General features: G+C 56.3%; 2 protein-coding genes across 24 annotated transcripts in view; both read right to left on the minus strand.

Moving 5' to 3' along the window:
- The window catches only part of MTA1 (metastasis associated 1), an 87206-nt gene extending 82463 nt beyond the window's left edge, over nucleotides 1–4743 (minus strand). For all 5 annotated transcript variants that reach the window (XR_012674553.1, XR_012674554.1, XM_075156620.1 and 2 more), the window contains exon 1: nucleotides 4632–4743. Coding sequence is in view for 3 of the 5 variants with exons in the window: in XM_075156620.1 (XP_075012721.1) it covers nucleotides 4632–4659 (28 nt within the window). In the remaining 2 variants the exon portion in view is untranslated. The remainder of the gene's footprint in view (nucleotides 1–4631) is intronic.
- A 4102-nt stretch (nucleotides 4744–8845) lies between these two features.
- PACS2 (phosphofurin acidic cluster sorting protein 2) overlaps nucleotides 8846–14426 on the minus strand; it is an 83330-nt gene continuing 77749 nt past the window's right edge. For all 19 annotated transcript variants that reach the window (XM_075156641.1, XM_075156633.1, XM_075156632.1 and 16 more), the window contains one exon: nucleotides 8846–14270. In XM_075156641.1, coding sequence (XP_075012742.1) covers nucleotides 14152–14270 — 119 coding nt within the window. In that variant the 3' untranslated portion in view covers nucleotides 8846–14151. The remainder of the gene's footprint in view (nucleotides 14271–14426) is intronic.

Consider the following 14426-nt stretch of genomic DNA (forward strand, 5'->3'; position numbering starts at 1 on the left):
TAAACTGACATTTATCTCAGCAAAAGTGTTAGCTTGCTTCAGCAGTTCTTCCTCCATCCTTCCTCTCCTTTCTTTCCTCTTCCCCTTGTTCCCAGCCCTCCCACTGAGCCCATTCAGCTGTTCACACAGTCCCACAGTGAACCAGATCGGGTAGCTGATTCAGATTAAAAATAATCCAGGAAAAAACAAAGAATGAGGAGGAGGGAAGGTGGAAAAATTTTACGTTCCTGAAATCAGTGCAAGATGGAAACGCAAAAATCATTGTTTCACTGCATCAAGGGAATGCCACAGGGGCATAAACCTGCAGTGGGGCTCAACCAATTACCGCCACTAAAGAAATGCTTGTCGTACTACAGTTAAACTCTCCCGGAGAAGGTGGAGACAGAATAGCTGTTGGAAAGTCTCTTGATACCGAGATGACCTGTTCTCTTCCAGGCAGCTGACACAGCACTCTCCTGGCACTAGCTAGAACAATGAACATCTCTCTCCCACATGCATTTTTTCATCAGAGGCCCCAAATTCCAGCTCAGAGGTCCCAAGCTTCTCAGATCTGGTGTTTATCCAACATTCCCATACGGTCTGTGATCGTGCAGACTGCCACTCCATGAAGCAGCAGGCCAGCCCACCACGACTCCTTCCAAGTAAAAGCAGCCCATTCTAATCATGCTGCCATTTATTTCATGGCTGTACGGCAGCTGTTAGGAAAATCTTCACCTCTGCTACACTGGAGGCAGGCAGTTCCAGGACTTCCTTCTGGACAACGAGTAAGATCCCATACTTCATTTTGCAATTTGATACCCGGCATCTTCCCTACACATATAAAAGTTTCACATCCCCCATGAACCGTGTTAGCTTGTGAAAGTCCCATTTGTATTGGCAACCGACCCCCACCTCCATCAGAAATGTACCAGTAGGAACTTGGCAAGAACCAGGAGAACCAGTTGCTTTCTCTACGCAACTTGACGCCACCAGTCAACTTACCCACAGAGTCTTAGAAGTGGCAGCTCCTAACCCCCCACATGCTCACTCTGCTACACAACACCGAGGAGAGGACTTGCATGTCACCATCAGTCCTCGTAGTGCAAGCTCCTCAGCTCCTCTGTACAGGAACTACCATTTGCCAACGTTAAAAGACAGCAAGATACTTCACGGCCTCTGGAAGAGCTGTCAACTATGCGTTTAAAATCAGTCTTCATCAGAGAAGTGCAATCCACCTATTGGTTTCTGAAAACAAAAATTCACGGCGTTTCATGATTAGGTCAAAAGCGATCACCATCCTCTCTGAGTCAACGTATACTTCTCGGAACACTATTGGTCTATAGCGAACAAGCTGCTTTTGGTAGCTGTTAGGTCTGGAGTTCGTACAACAATTCAGTAGCCACAAGAATAATAACAGATTATCTGCTGAACGTTTGTCTTCTAGTGGGAAGTATATGAAATGACTATGCACAAATCCCATTCAGGATTTAATCCTGCCCTGGAGTTCACACTCAACTTCAGTGCACAAAATCATTAATGGGAGATACCAGCACCAGAGGTCAGAAACAATTCAATCATACAAACTCCTCTGGCTCAGGCTGAACAGAGCGCTCATACAGAAACAGCTGCATCCATCCATATGTTGATCTTGGTAATATGTCAAATCAAGACTTCATCCATATGTACAATAACGGAGCACTGTAACCTTGGCCATCAGCCAGCTGCCTTGCCCTCCACCCAGAAAGGTTACGGAACAAATCCTGGACACCACTTCCAAGCACAGGAAGGACAAGAAGGTGACTGAGACCAGCCAAAATGGATATACCAAAAGGCAAAACACGCCTGACTAACCCGACTCCCCTCTGGGACGAAAAGACTGGCTCTGCGGCTGAGGGGAGAGCAGGGGGTGTTGGACACCTTGACTTTGTGTCAAAGGCCACGCTAAGTCTCCCACAGCATCCTTCAGACCAAAGTGCTGAGATGTGGCCTGGATAACGGGACAATAAAAGTGGGAGGAAAACTGTCTGGAACGCCAGTCTCAAAGGATTGTGATCAGCAGTACAACCTTCACCCGGCTGCTGGTTACTAATGGCATCCCTCAAGGATCCACACCGGGGCCAGCCCTGCTTAGTTTTTTAATGACCTGGGTAGGGACTAGAGTACGCTCCGTAAAAGTTGGGGGACTTGGGAAAAGCATACCACATGCTGGAGGGCAGGGCTGCTATTCAGAAGGACTTCAACAAGCTGGGAAATGGGTTGACAAGAACCTCAGAAAGTTCAACCACGGCTAGAGCAAAGCCCCACCTCTGGGGTGGGCTAACTCCCTGCAGTGGTACAGGCTGTCAGCATAGCACCTCTGCAGGAAGGCTCCTGGTAAAACAACGAATCGCCCAGGAGCCAGCAGTGCACCCTTGCAGCAAGGGCGGCCGTGTTAGCAGGACTGCAGCCGGCAGGGCGAGGGGATGGATCCTGCCCCTCTCCTAAGCACTCGTAAGACCATTTGGAGAGCTGGGTCCAACTTGGGCTCCCCAGCACAAGGGTGGTGACATACAGGAAGGAGTCCAGCGGAGGCCACCGAGGTGGTCAGTGCTGGAGCATGGGATGTACAAAGAAAGGCAGAGAGGGGCGGGTTAGGTCAGCCTGGGAAGGAGAAGGCTCAGGGGAGATGTTACTGCTGTCTGCAACTACCGAGTGGGAGGTGTTGTACAGACGGGGCCAGGCTCTTCCCAGAGACGCACAGGGACAGGACGAGGGATGAGGGACAAGGGATACCAGCTGGAACACGAGAAAATCCAGCCAGGCACACAGAAACAAATATTTGCCATAAGCATGTTCAAACACTGGACAGGGCCTAAAGTAAGGGCAGCATCACCATCTTTAGAGATACTCAGAACCGGGCTGGACACAGCCCCGAGCACCCTGGTCTAATGAGACAGCTTCTAGCAGGAGGTCGGCCTAGAGATCTCCAGAGGTCCCCTCCCACCACCCGTGGGGTGCACAGTACAGATTTTGCCATACAAAATACTAGAGATGACATTCCACACAAGACTGGCGCCTGTTACATTAAATGACAAACAATAATTTCCAGGAAATTTCCTTCGCAAGTCACAGCAGGAACTGAGTTGTAAATTTCCACAACTCATCCTGCCCTTCATCTTTCTACTCTCAGCATCTCCAAACCGACATAACGCTACACGCACACTATCAGCTTGTAGCAACCCAAGAAACAAAGCCAGGACAGCCAAGAGGCACACCTTATCCCTCTACGAAACCAAGTGCAAACAGAAAAAAAGTATGAACATGACAAAAGAAGTGACAATTTTCAGAGCACAAAGTAAGGGTAGGCCAGAAAAGCGGAAAGAACGGAAAGTAGTTGTTGATGGAGAGCAGCCAGACAGGATGGCTTGGCCACCTTCGCTATATTTTTTCCCTTGTTTACTTTACTCTGGTTTTACAGAACTCCACAAGAAACAGGGCATTTTGAAAAGGAGGGAACCCCACAAAAACATCTTCCCGCATGTTCTATAGTCCTGGGGAGAAGGAAGCTCCACAAAACAGCTTTTATGAAGGAAAATGGCTGAGCACAAATTCATGCCAGACTACCCTCGGTTTATATTCCATAAAATGCAGTCCCAAGCCCTGTTGCCTCTCCTTTCTCTTCACGTGAGTCAAAACAAAGGACAATCAGACAGGAGCGCAACCCTGAATAGAAGACTAATGGGAAAGCATACAACAAAACAGCAAGAGTGGAAGGGGAGGCCAAGACCAGCAGGACATGCCTCATGCGAGTCCCCCCCATCTACCAGCAGTCTCTACCCATCTTTGTGCTCCTTCTTATCTCAGTAACTCCTCCTCGGTCCCCATCCCTACAACCTCGCATGACCCCCATCTAAGCAGCCACCCGTTCACTCCACCCCAGGCCCCATCCCCGGGCCCATCCCGGCGCTGCTTCCCCACGGCCTCTCCGCTCTCGCTTTCCACGCTGCCCCAGCCCCGCTAGCCCATCTCACCCCGCCCGTGCCCCAGTCCCGGGTCTGCCCTCTGCTTCCCCCTGCCCAAGCCCCCCGAGCACCCACAGCCCCGCACCTCACACGTCCCATCTCCCTGCGCCCTCGAGCCCTCTATGGCCGTTCTTCACCCCTTGCCCCTCAAGCGAAGCCTTCCCCGCTGCGCCCCACCTCTGCCCCACATCCCCGGCTCACATCACCCCGTCTCGCCCCGCTCCTTGCCCTTACGGCCCGCCGAAGGGCTCCCCCGCCGCAGCCCTTCACCCCGTTTGACCCCACGCCGCCCCCTCACCCACCGCCGCCCCCTCCCCACAGCTCACCAGGCCCCTGTCCCGCTCCCGCCCCGGCCTCCGGCCGCCCCTCCGCAGCCCCCCAGGCCCCACGCCCGCCAGCCTCCCTCCCGGGCTGCTCCCTCGGCCCCCGGCCCGCCCCAGGCGCTGCCCGAGTCCCGGTCCCCCGCCCGCCCCAACGCTCCCCCCCAGCCTCCCGCCGCCCCGCTGGGCCGCCGCCCCGCCCCGGGCCTGCCCCGCCGCCGCGGCCCGCCGGGCCCCCGAGGCGCCGCTCGCACGCGGGAGGGAGCCAGGGGAGGGAGGCGCGGCGGGGCCGGGCCGGGCCGGGCCGGGCCGGGGCCCCGGGGTCGCTTACCTCCGACCCGGTACATGTTGGCGGCCATGCCCGGGACGGGGCCGGGTGCGGGGCGCGGGCCGCTCCCGCCGCCGCCGCCAGGTGCCGGATCCGCTGGAAAATGGAGGCTGAAGCGGCCGGGCGGGGGAGGGGAGCGGGGGAATTAAAGGGGCCGCGCCGGCTGCCGCCCGGCCGACGGGAGGGAGGGAGGGAGGGAGGGAGGGAGGCGGGGCGGCGGCGGGCCGGGGGCGGCGGGCCCGGGCTGAGAGGGGCCCGGCGGCGGCGGCGGCGGCGGCGGGAGGGAGGGAGGAGGAAGGAGCCGGCCCCGCCGCCCAGCCCGCAGCGTGTGAGGGCGGCGCTCCGCGGCCTGCGCCCGGCGGGAGGGGAGCGGGCCCGGCGGCGGGCAGCGCCTCGCCTCACACACACACCGAGGCGCGCAAACACACACACAGAGCCTCTCCTCACGCACACACGCACACAGACACAGCCTCTCCTCACACACACACACACAGTGCCTCTCCTCACGCACACACACAGACAGACACAGCCTCTCCTCACACACACACAGTGCCTCTCCTCACGCACACACACAGACACACACACACACACAGACACACAGTGCCTCTCCTCACAAACACACACCCCCCGCCTGTCCTCACACAGCCCTCCTCGCACAGCTCGCCCGTCGCCACACAGGCTCAGCCCTCCTCACGCACCCCCCGCCTGTCCTGGCGTGGACAGCCCTCCTCACACACAGACGCACGGCCTGTCCTCACCTACAGCCCGACAAACACAGACTCAAACACCACCTGTGCTGGCACACAGCCCTCCTCACACACACACACCCCCGCCTGTACTCACAGCCCTCCTCACGCACGCCAGGCCTTCTCACACACGCGCCACCTGTATTGACACACAGCCTCCATGTACAGACACCGCCTGTTCTTGCAGACAGCCCCCACGCTGCCCGTCCTCACAAACACAGCCCTCCTCACACCATGCGACACCCCCCCTCACGCCTGTACCTACATCCATACACTGCCTGCTCCCCGAATACACCCCTCCAGCCCTACACATGCCCGTGGAAGTCCCATGCCTTACCCACACCTCCTGCTCACACCCCTTAGCCTTCCTACACCGTGTCCCTCGGGTGCCCACGATGGTGAGGGGCTGCCCAGCCTGTCCCCTCTGCACTTGCGTCACCCCCTACCCCCAAGACACTGCCATGCAGGGGCTTTCCCCCCTCCTCGGGTGTCAGCCCAAAAGGTGAAACGTGGATGACCACCTTAGCTTTCCCTTGCCCACTGACCTGGGGGTGTCACCGTGCCTTCTTCACCCACGTACTGCTCCTCTCCAGGCGTCTCCTCAGCAGCCCTGCAGCAGGTACGCGGTTGTCAAACAGTCACCAGCTCCCGATCACTCTGCAAAACTTGCACGTTGCCGCTGCCATTCCCTCTCCTACAGGAACTGACAGGGTGACGCCAAAAAGTACCCCAAGAAACCATCAGTCATTGGCACCTAACACCTTTACAGTAGGTCCCCCAGCAAGGGCTGACAAAGTACAGCAGAGCGGGTGACCGGCCATCCCCCCTGAGGACTTCTCTGCACTTGGCCAAGGCTGGATGGTGAACCCCAATGCAAAGCTACCCCTCTGATGGTCAGCACAGGCAGACCCGGGGCACCGCTGGCCTCTCGGGCACAGCAGGACATCTACACTCGCTCCTCAGCTCCAGCGCAGGGCTGGAGAATCACCTCATGTTGCCTGAGGCCAAGGTGTCAGCCCAAGACCCCTCCTCACAGTCAGACAGGTCATGACAGCTAAAAAATATCTGTCATGAAATTCTTTGCTGGAGTAAGTGTTGACAGTTGTCATAAGGTCCTGAAACAGCTACACAAGACCACCCAAAACCTTGACATCTGCCAAAATACATCTGTTTGAAAAAGAACAGGGTTTTTGTTAAAACTCGCTTTGTGTGTTAAAAAAAAACCAAACCCAAATCTCTGACAGTCCTCAGATCCTGGTAGGGCACAGGGCTCTGCTTTCATGTTTCAATGCATGCAAGGAGCACGGCTGAGCGAGGAAAGCACTTCAGGGGGTGAAAATCGGTCAGCCAAAAAAGTTCAATGTGCCGGGGGGCACCACCGCGATATTTCCTCCTTTCCGAGCCGGCCGAGGGAGCGTGTGCCGGCACAGTCGTTGGGGACAGCGCGGGGTGCGAGGGCTGCCTCTCCCCAGGCTGCTTCTGCAACCGTTCTGCAGAGCAGAAAATAATTCAGTAGGACACAGAAAAATTATCCAGAGTAAATATTTACAAATCGCATCATGGGGCACTTGGTAGTTGCACACGAAGAAGCGGCCGGTCACGTGGCACTGACTGCTCTTTCCAGATGCTAAATTGCTTTTTAAACGATAGTAACAAAACCACGTCGGAACTTCCCTGCTGTTCCTCTTCCAGGTTAAGCAATAGCTGTGGTCACCGCCTGGGCGTTGTGCAATGGGAGGGAGGGGAGCCGGCACCGGCGGCTGCAGCCTAAGGAGGAGCGGGCTCTTGCAACACCCCATCTCCCACCACCAAACCCCACTCCCACGGGTGCCACAGACTCCCACCGTGGCAAACCCAGTCCTTCCAGAAGGCTTTTGGCGCATCCCCACAGGGCATCGCTTGCATTTGACGCTTCTCACGCGGCAGCAAGGGTGCAGCTCCGCTGAGAAAGGCCAAGACCTGCAGGAGGACACCGCCGGCGCTTTGGGAGCCCAGTCCGAGGTTGCCTGGCAGAAATCGGCTTGTCCCAGCACGCGTGGGCGAGGGAAGCTCTCTAGGCCATTGCACGCGACCTGGCACACCCCGGCCCTGAACCGTCCTTGTTCCACCCAGCTCTAATTTCCTTCTCCTCCCTTCCAGAAGGCAGGGGAGTGTGCCCATGGCCCCACCAGGGCTTTTGGCTTGGCACGGAGAGCTCACGCACGCTCCCCGGAGATGTGGGGAGCACTCTGCTCCCCCTGCCAGCTCCCGACCCCAGTCCCCTCCGCTTGCACCCTCCTTTCCGTGCCAAGACGAGCTCCTCCGTGGGGTCTAAAAGGTGAAGCTCAGGCTGTGCCTCTTCCACGCAGCTGGGCCCTCGGTGCAGGTTTACAGCCGAAACTGTGCAAAAAATACAGAGCTAAAACACAGCCCTGACCCACTTGTCTCCCCCAGCTGCCCTACAGTGCTCCCCCCGTCTTGCCAGCAGCCAGGCCCTCTCCACGGCTTTTGGTGCTGTCTCTGCACTCAAGAGTCCCGAATTTGCCCCCTCCTGAGCTACGTACCTTCCTCCTGCCTGGAGTTATCCAAGCCCCGCTCAGTGCCACCTGGGTGGGACTTGCGTCCCCTCCTCCAGTAAAGGGCTCAGGCCATAAACACGCCTGCAAGCCTGGCCAGGCCGTGCGGAGGAGCTGGGACATCCATCAAGACCTGCGTGCTTTGAGAGCAGCCTGGCTCGCTGCGGGGAGCTCCCTTCCCTCCCAGCTCCTTGCCCCATCAGCAGCCACCCCTCCTGCCCCACCCTTGGCCAGGGGAGCACAGGGACGCAGGCTGCTCCGGCTCTGCATTCCCACTGCCACCTTCAACATGCTGTATCCTGGGGATGGCAGCCATGGGCCCATTTCCCAAAATTTCTTTACCTTTCTGCCTTAAAACAGCTGCTTAGCTCTTCTCTTTCCTTCTTCTCTCCACCTTCCCGCTCCCCACCACCAAGCCCAGGTGCTTGCCACCCCACACATCCCAGTCCCTCTCCCACAGCTCTCCCAAGAGCACACAGAGCTTCAGACTGCTGCAGCCTCAGTCTTCCCACACTGAGACCCCCCCTCGGTACCCTAACACCAGCTGTGTCCATCCAACGCAGCCCCCAGACCAGAAATGGGAACCAGCCTGGTCCCCGCTTGTTGCGAGGGGGTGAGGACCGGGTGCTGGAGAGGGCTGTCGGACCCAGGAGAGCTGCAGGAGGCGAGCGCATCCCTCTGGGAGAGGAGACATCAGGGGCAGGGGAGAGGGCAGCAGGGCTGCAGGAGGGCTCAGTGCCTGGGAGGACGTGCCGATCCACCAGCTCTGCCCTGGAAGTGCTGCCGGGCAGCTGGATAAATAACGCAAGAGATCCCCCCCACGCCAGAAAGCCATGCTGCTGTCTCCTACTGGAGACAACTGCCCCAGTCATGCCAGAGCAGCCCTGGCCGAGACACGACTCAAGGGACGGGTGTGTGCTTTCATGTCCAGTTTTATTAGTGTTGCATTAGTACCATAAAATAGTTGACGAGGTCGAGCACGTTGCAGTTTGTTCCAAAAAAAGGCTATTTACAATTAATCTGTCTTCATAAAAAAAAAACCTAGAACCCAAACAATACAACAATGAAACAGATGGACAACTCGGGAATCTACAAAGTGGTAACGTCCCCTTGTACGCCGCGGTCCGGACAAGGCTGGCGGCACGCAGACCCGGTAGCCATGCTCACAAGGCGCTTCCCTGCGGCCACGGCACGTACACAACCAGGCAGGCAATGCTCTGGCAACCCTCTGGCCAAGGCGCAAAGCAGCAGCTGACTGGATGTGGCCCCATACCGGTGCTCTTCCTTAAGGAAACCAGTGACCTGCTGCTTTCCAAGTTGGCATGTCCCCTTCTCCCCCAGTCTGTGCCAAAGCAGCCAAGCGACCCTGCAGGAGCCGGCCCTGCCAGGAGCATCTCCCATGAGAACCCCGCTGAAGAGGCTCCAGGAAATCTCTGGGAGATGCTGCTGCTAATTTCTGCCCTTCTCCCTGCCAGATAAGCCCGGAGGGAGTGTCACACTAAACGCCACCACACAGCTATCTGCCGAGATTGAGACCCCCTGAACAAAAGGGACAGAGGCACTGCATCCAACCTAGCTTCAAGAAAGCTCCAGGGCCCCCAGCCCTTTACCACTGCACAGCAGGACTGCCCTAATCCCAGCCTGCCCATCAAGCAGCAGAAGGCCACCGGCTCTGCTGCCTCTTGCCAGGATTTTCTTCTTAAACTTGGAAGTGCCAGGTGCAATGCCCTCCGCCCCGGCGCTCCAGTGCTCTCTCCAGCACACGCGGCTGGTGAGAAGCAGGACGGGGCCTTTGCTGCAATCACAGGTTAAGCACGGGGCAGTGTGGTTCTCAGCCCAGTTTGAAGATGGAAAGCGAACAGGCACATCTCCAGCACCAGAACCCTCCCAGCCACCTACCCGTGCCCTCTCTGCAAAATAACGCCACAAGCGCGTGCTAATTAAAGCAGCAAAACACAGCCATGGAGACAGTGGCTCTCCCCAAACTCATGTGTAATTAAGGAGGACTTTGCAGTTACCGCTGAGATGTAATCGGTAACAATTGAACTGGATGGAAACTGCAGCGCTGAGCTAAAACAGCTGCCCAAGATGTCCCCAAAGTCACCAGGGCCGCAGGACAGCCAGTCCTCGAACGCTGGCAGGGCCAAGGTCCAGCCTTTGTCTCCAGGAAACAACCCGGAGGACCAGGAAGCACTCAAGGTGCAACACGACGCCACAAAATCCTTCCATCTTTCATCTGCTCACCAGCGCTGTTAAACTAGGTCAGCGTCGCACAGCCCAGCGCAGCAGTGAGCCCGTTCCTGAGACCTCACCTCTGAGCGAGGCGGGGGCCCTTCACCCAAGAGCAGCTGGAAAAGAAACTGGCTGCTTTGAGAAGCCACAGCAAGGGGAGCAGGAGACCTCTGGGACACAAAGGGACAGGGAGACCAGGGGACACCACCTTCAAAGCATGGCCCAGGCAGAGATCAGCTCAGATGCTGCCTGCTCCAGCCCCTGCCTTCACTGCCAGACCACGCAGCTCCAAAGCAAGCCCCGTCTAACACCGGCGGGCGAGATAACACCACTACGTTTCTTTGTTCGAGTTGCACCTTCCTCGCCAAAACTCTCAAGAGCTGAACGCAGAGCAGTGCTGTCTCTGCTCTAAGCCATCCTTCTGTACTCACAGACTTGAACGCAAGCACCTAACCCCACCAGCCTGGTGCAGCTCTGCAGGCACGGGCCCATCGCTGCCCCAGCAGCTCTCCCTGGCCCCGCAGCAGGGATCCCTTTGGCCAGCAGGGCTTGCTCGTGGCAGGGTCCCCCAGGAAACTGTTGGGGAAGCTGGGAGGATGGGAGACCCGAGATCAGTCACTCGTTCACGTCACCAGGTGCAAAGCCCCTTCCCAAAGTGGTCTGAGCCATGCGCATGCTTTGACACTCATTTTCCTTAGAGACAGAAACCTGTTTCTCCTCCAGTCAGGGACAGAAACAGCTGCACAAAGTGGCTCCACACGATACAAGAGAAACAACAGAGGCACAACACCCTGACCAGAGCAGCACGACCAAACTCGCATGCCAGCCCTTGCTTCCAAGGCTGGGAAACACCACAGCCACCCCCTGGGCACACAGCTGCCCGTGGGCAGGCCCAGCCCACCACTGCTGGACTCCGGGAGGACAAGGCTGAGAAGCCGGGATGGTTCCTTGCAAGGAAGAGGCATTTCAGAGCAACGGCAGCTTTCCACAGGGGAGAAACCCTGCGGAGACGCATGCCCTCAGGTCTCGGGCATAGAGTTTCCCGGTGAATTCGCTTGTATAAAGTTAGAACAAAACACAATCCAACATGAAATGCAACAAGCAGAAGTGTTTCTCTCACACGTACACACACACACACAGAGTAGAGCAGGGCAACACACATTTGATAGGCAGGACACTGGAAATCCTGTCCTAGCTACCGTTTGTTTCTTTACAGTAGGTTGAAATACAAAGAGGAGCACAGTGATGGTTCCCCCCTCACCCCCCCAGTAAACAAAGTTATTGCAGTCGTTCAGTCCACCCCACCTCTGCAGCACTAACACGCTCCGGCACCAAGAGCTGTCCCGGCTGCGTGCGGCTCCTGACGCTGGAACCCAGCCCAATCACCCTTGTCACACCAGTGTGAGACTCGAGGAAGAAATCACACACTGACTAATTTCCTTTCAAAAGCTTTTTTTTTTGATGCAACAGCCTCAATAAAGAAAAAGAAGTGATGTGCTTATACACCATCTCCCACACTACCGCTGCTAGGCAACGCTATAGTCCCAGAGCATCAGCTCAGGTCAACCGAAAATGCATGAACTGATGGACACGACAACATTCGAACTACAGCCGAGCTTCTGCCACAGCCAAGAGCTAGCAGACGGCAGGCAGACCTGCCTGCGGAACTGCGGGAAGAAACAGAGTATGGCAACTAGACAATACGTCCTGCCCAGCAGCGTGCCACCGGGCATAGGACCATGTCCTCCTCCCCTGCGTGGTTTGAAGGGAATACCCAGTCCCTGGCCAAGTAGGTTGCACTTGTGCTGGGAAAGGATTTCATGAAACCAGAGTCAGTGAAGCAGCCCGTGCCGTGAGCTGCGACAGGCACTAGATCCAGCAGGGACCACGCTCTCGCCTAGTAACGCTTCTCGCCTAATAACCCCTCGCTCCCCATCAGCAGGAGAAGGCCTAACAGAGCACACCACCGCTGCTCTGCCCAAAAGAACCTGGGCGGTCCCTGCACAAAAAAAGAAAGAAAGAAAAAAAAAAGGTTCAAAAGCATCACTGCCCTCAGAAAGCGCCTTCTGGAAATGCTCACAGAGCCTGGCCTGCCCACAACGAGTGGAACCCAAAAGGACCCCATCAAAAACTTCAGTCCCTTACCCTGAAACACCAGAGATGTCTGTTCTTCCACAATGCTCAGCTCCCCAAACCCCACCCGCCACCTGCTCCCAGTCCCTCCCAGGAACGCCTCGGGAAGCCTGGAGAGCAAAAGGCTACATCTGCAGCACCCAGAGCTGCCCAGACCTGTGGCTTGTCACGCTGCCTCCTTGCAAGAGCATCCCCCTGCGCAGGCGCCCCAAGCGTCCCTGGCAGCAGTAAGGTGTACAAAGTGAATGCAAGCACAGCTGGAACCGAGCCAACAGTGCGAGACACCCAAAAATCTCACTCCTCCATCTCCCAGGTCAACTTGCTGCCCTAGGTGGACAGAGAACCTGGCTGGCTTCCTCCTCTCTCATGTCCCAGCTACAGCTTCCACTGCACCTTGGGACTGAAGCCCCTGGCAAGGCCTCAAGTCGTAGGCAATGCTGTGCCAGGGCAAAAGCATATCCTGCTGGGGAAGGGATGCAATCCACAGAGAAATGCCCATGGGGAGGAATACTCAGAAAGCAGAAGGTAAGGACAACAGCCACCTACAGAGCAGCCCGCAGGAGGCTGCCTACCCCCAGCACCCTTCGTTTTTGTTACAGCCTCTCAGTCCCTGTGAGGAGAGGTCCTGGTTGAAGGGCATGGCAAAAATGCACCCCTGCAGTGGCCCTGAAGCCAGGCAGCCTGCACCCAGCCTGGGGAGGTGCACGAGGGAGACGGCAGCAGGCTCTGGGGAGCACAGCGCGGTCAGGGCAGGACAAAGGCAGAGCAGATAAAGCAGCCCACGCTACCTCACGTGTGTGGTTTAACAGATGGAAGGAAGGCAGCTGGACATGCAGAGCGCCTGGCTGGCTCCCAGTCCAGCCACTACAGTGATGTATCACTTCACAGACAACGGCTCATCTTCCTGGGTTTGTTTTTTTGGCAACTTAATTTTTTTTTCCTCTTAGTTTTTGTTTTTATTTTATTTTTTTTTTTTAGAAAGCATTAAAAAAAATCTGCAGCTGTTAAAAAAAATCCTTTCCCTTTAGAGGCTGGACGAGGTTTTATTGACAGGTAAATAATCGGTGTAAGTATGTAAATAGCAGCGACCCCACTGACGCGGCGTCCCTCAGCAGTGCAGCCAGCTGCGGGGACATTGTGACTGGCTCGGTTTGGTCATTGTCACAGACCTGGGACACTCCTTACACCTAGTGTTTCTCTAATTCCTGTTCCTGCCCAACCCTCCTAGGCATCGCTTCAGCACAAACACCTGCCCGTCCCCATGGCAGACTCCACGCTCCGAAGGGAATCTCCTCTCCAGACCTCCCTAGCTATGCAAGTGGTTTGTTTTTCAAACCAGACGGTTGAACTCCCTCCAGACTCGCTGATCTCTCGTCCTTTGGCAGCAGGAAGAAAGACTGGCCATCTTTTTTTCCTAGAAATACAGAGGGAGGGGGCCAAATGCACCGTAACACGCATGATCTTCCACAAAAACTGTTCGAGCTGATCCACGGCTCCCCCAGCCCACTCACACCAATGAGGTCTCAGGTTAATAAGCAGTGCAGTTATTCGGCTATCTGCTCGTAAGTGGTAGGTGTTCTTGGGCAGGTTGCCTGCTCCTGCCAACTCCCCCACGACTTCATGTTGTCAGCACATCTATATTTAAGACTGGGTTTTTTTGCCTTTGTTTAAAGGGGTTTCCTTCCCTTGTAGTAAACTTAAGAGTTAATAGAAAAAGTAATTCAAAAGTAATCCAAGCACATCTGTAATTAATTCTGCAGGAGAGGGCAGAGCGACGCGAGTCAGAGTTGGCACGCAATTCCTGGCTCCTGGTGTGCAGTCCCCGGGACGGACAGAAGGTCCCTTCGCCGAGCACGGCTAGAAGTTAGATTTGGAGTGTCCAAATATGCAGATGGGAAAGTGCTTGACATGAGAGGACCACTGTGCTGCCAGCTGAAAGAACTTGACGTCGTTCCACTCCACCCCGTCGATCAGAACTGCAGGGGAGGGTAAAAAGAGAGGAAAGTTAGAAAATACCAAGTGGAAGTGGCCAGCCTGAAACAGCTTTGCTAGAAACCTCCCTGCAGTTGGCAGAGGAAGGCCTGGCCATGTTCGGCGCTCGGGGTTTGCGCTGCTCTGCCTGGCCACCCCAT

The sequence above is a fragment of the Calonectris borealis genome, chromosome 8 (genome assembly GCF_964195595.1).
Source record: "Calonectris borealis chromosome 8, bCalBor7.hap1.2, whole genome shotgun sequence".
Taxonomy (NCBI): Eukaryota; Metazoa; Chordata; class Aves; order Procellariiformes; family Procellariidae; genus Calonectris; species Calonectris borealis.